The 2,500-nt window shown below is 43.9% G+C and overlaps 1 protein-coding gene across 1 annotated transcript in view; it reads left to right on the top strand.

Moving 5' to 3' along the window:
* Positions 1 to 1,037: 1,037 nt before the first annotated feature.
* The window catches only part of LOC138966651 (uncharacterized), a 5,295-nt gene continuing 3,832 nt past the window's right edge, over positions 1,038 to 2,500 (top strand). Inside the window, exons 1-2 of the mRNA XM_070338945.1 lie at positions 1,038 to 1,437; positions 1,720 to 1,836. Coding sequence (XP_070195046.1) covers positions 1,380 to 1,437; positions 1,720 to 1,836 — 175 coding nt within the window. The 5' untranslated portion in view covers positions 1,038 to 1,379. The remainder of the gene's footprint in view (positions 1,438 to 1,719; positions 1,837 to 2,500) is intronic.

Genomic DNA, 2,500 nt, shown 5'->3' on the forward strand with positions numbered 1-2,500 from the left:
ACTCACACACACACACAAACACACACACACACACATACATACACACACACACACACACACATACACACACATACATACACACACACACACACACACACACACACACACATACATACACACACACACACACACACACACACACATACACACTGGCACTAACACACCGGCACTAACGTTAACAATAACACATATAATACACACACACTCCCTTTCTTTACACAATAACTAATTCGTGCATGTGTGCGTGTGTGTTTCAGTGTTTGGTCACATACATGTGCATAATACTGAAGCGGACACACACACACACACACACACACACACCACACACACACACACACACACATACGCACACACACATACATACACACACACACACACACACACACACACACACACACACTTACACGTACACACACACACACACACACACTTACACGTACATATACACACACACACACACACACATACAAATGACGCGCGCGCACGCACGCACTCTGTCTGTCTGTCTGTCTGTCTGTCTCTCACTCTCTCTCTCTCTCTCTCTCTCTCTCTCTCTCTCTCTCTCTTCTCTCTCTCTCTGTCTCTCTCTCTTCTCTCACTCTCTCTCTCTCTGTCTCTCTCCCTCTCTCTCTCTCTCTCTGTCTCTCTCTCTCTCTCTTTTCTCTCTCTCTCTCTTCTCTCTCTCTCTCTGTGTCTCTCTGTTTATCTGTCTCTCTCTCTCTCTGTCTCTCTCTCTCTATCTCTCTATGTCTGTCTGTCTCTCTCTCTGTCTCTCTCTCCATCTCTCTCTGTCTGTATCTCTGTCTGTATCTCTCTCTGTCTGTCTGTCTCTCTCTCTCTCTCTCTCTCTCTCTCTCTCTCTCTCTCTCTCTCTCTCTCTCTCTCTCTCTCTCTCTTACTGTTAGTCGAACAGGGAAATCAATAAATAAAGAACAAAAAAATAAATAGTGCCAAGACACCAACAAAAAGCAAAACAGACGATGAAACTAAAATTTTCCACTCAGAACTTCTCAAGCTCGAACCAGCTGTTGTCGTGAGTTTGTATTGTCATCCCCAGATTGTTTTAACAAGTGACGTGTAAGATACTGATTGGGCGTTATTATCATCCAGCTTACCTTACAGACATCGAAAAGCCACAAAAGCGCATTTCGTCGTTGAAGAATCGATATTACGACCGCACAATCGCCTTTACCAGCTGTTATGAGCTACACATAAAGCAATTAAGTATAGAAAGTACTGCGGAGAACCTGCATTTACACGGGTTCGCAGTTTGATCATTTTGTCGTGTGTTTAACACTTTTACACGTACACCATTCGTCGCCTTTTCGTCCTATAATAGTCCAAAACTGATCTGATCTGTTTTCAGAAAGGAAAGGAGTATGATTTCTTTCATCATAACGGGAGGAGTTTTGTTTGCTTTTTCGTCGCTGGCATCAGGTAAGGGTTTGAACGTCATTTGACCTTTCACTTGCGTACATGATGATTAAGGTGCAGTTGTATTTGGACTTGTTGTGCGTGATTGCATGCGTGCGTACATGCGTGCGTGTGTTTGTGTGTGTGTCAGTATGTGCGTGTGTGTCTGTCTGTCTTTCTGTCTGCTTGTATTTTTAATATGCTAAAAATGTTATGTGCTTTCAACTCGGGATACTGATTTTTTGTTTCTTGTTATTTTCTGGAAACGATCACAGGCCAGTATTTGACATGTTGCTTTTTGGACAGGTCAGATGTGTTCTCCCAACCCTTGTCAGAATGAAGGAGATTGTGTTCCGTTACACGACGAAAACAAGTTTAAATGCAACTGTCTCTTTGGATTCTCTGGCGAGACTTGTGAAATACGTAAGTCCCTTTATTTTTCGTCATGCATTGCTTGCGTTTCAATGTCTTACTGTACACGAATTTTAACACGTTAATTTTACTATTGACCATTTTTTGCTCTGCTTTTTTTGTCATAAAATGCATCCGTTTCCATTTCTGCGCGTGCATGAGTTGTTAACTTGTTCTGGTGCTTCCCAACCTCAAACCAAAACTCTCTGGTTCCTCCCCCCCCCCCCCCTTCCCACCACACCCCAACCCCACCCCTCCCTGCTTTTTTGCCCTCGTTACACTAAAACAGTTTCTCTAGTAACATAATTGCATTGCCTTTTTACACTAAAAGTATTTCTCCAGTAAAATAATTATAATTATTGCCTCGAAGTTATTGTAAGCCATGCAGCCTGCAGGTGCACGTCCAAACACATCGTGCAGGGCGAGGATGACACGGCGGACATCGACATCCCTCCCACCCCTCCCTGTTTAACTGTGTGGCCGGGGTTTGTCTCCCTCGTTACACTAACATAGTTCCTCTAGTAACATAATTATCACCACTGCCTTGTTATGCTGTGCCATGCAGCCTGCAGGTGCACGTTCAAACTCGCGGCAAACCGTACACGGCGTGGATGTGCAAGGCGGACATCGACATCCCTCCCCTTTTTATTTTCCCTTCGTTTCACTGACAAAAACA

The sequence above is a fragment of the Littorina saxatilis genome, linkage group LG5 (assembly GCF_037325665.1).
Source record: "Littorina saxatilis isolate snail1 linkage group LG5, US_GU_Lsax_2.0, whole genome shotgun sequence".
NCBI classification, from domain to species: Eukaryota; Metazoa; Mollusca; class Gastropoda; order Littorinimorpha; family Littorinidae; genus Littorina; species Littorina saxatilis.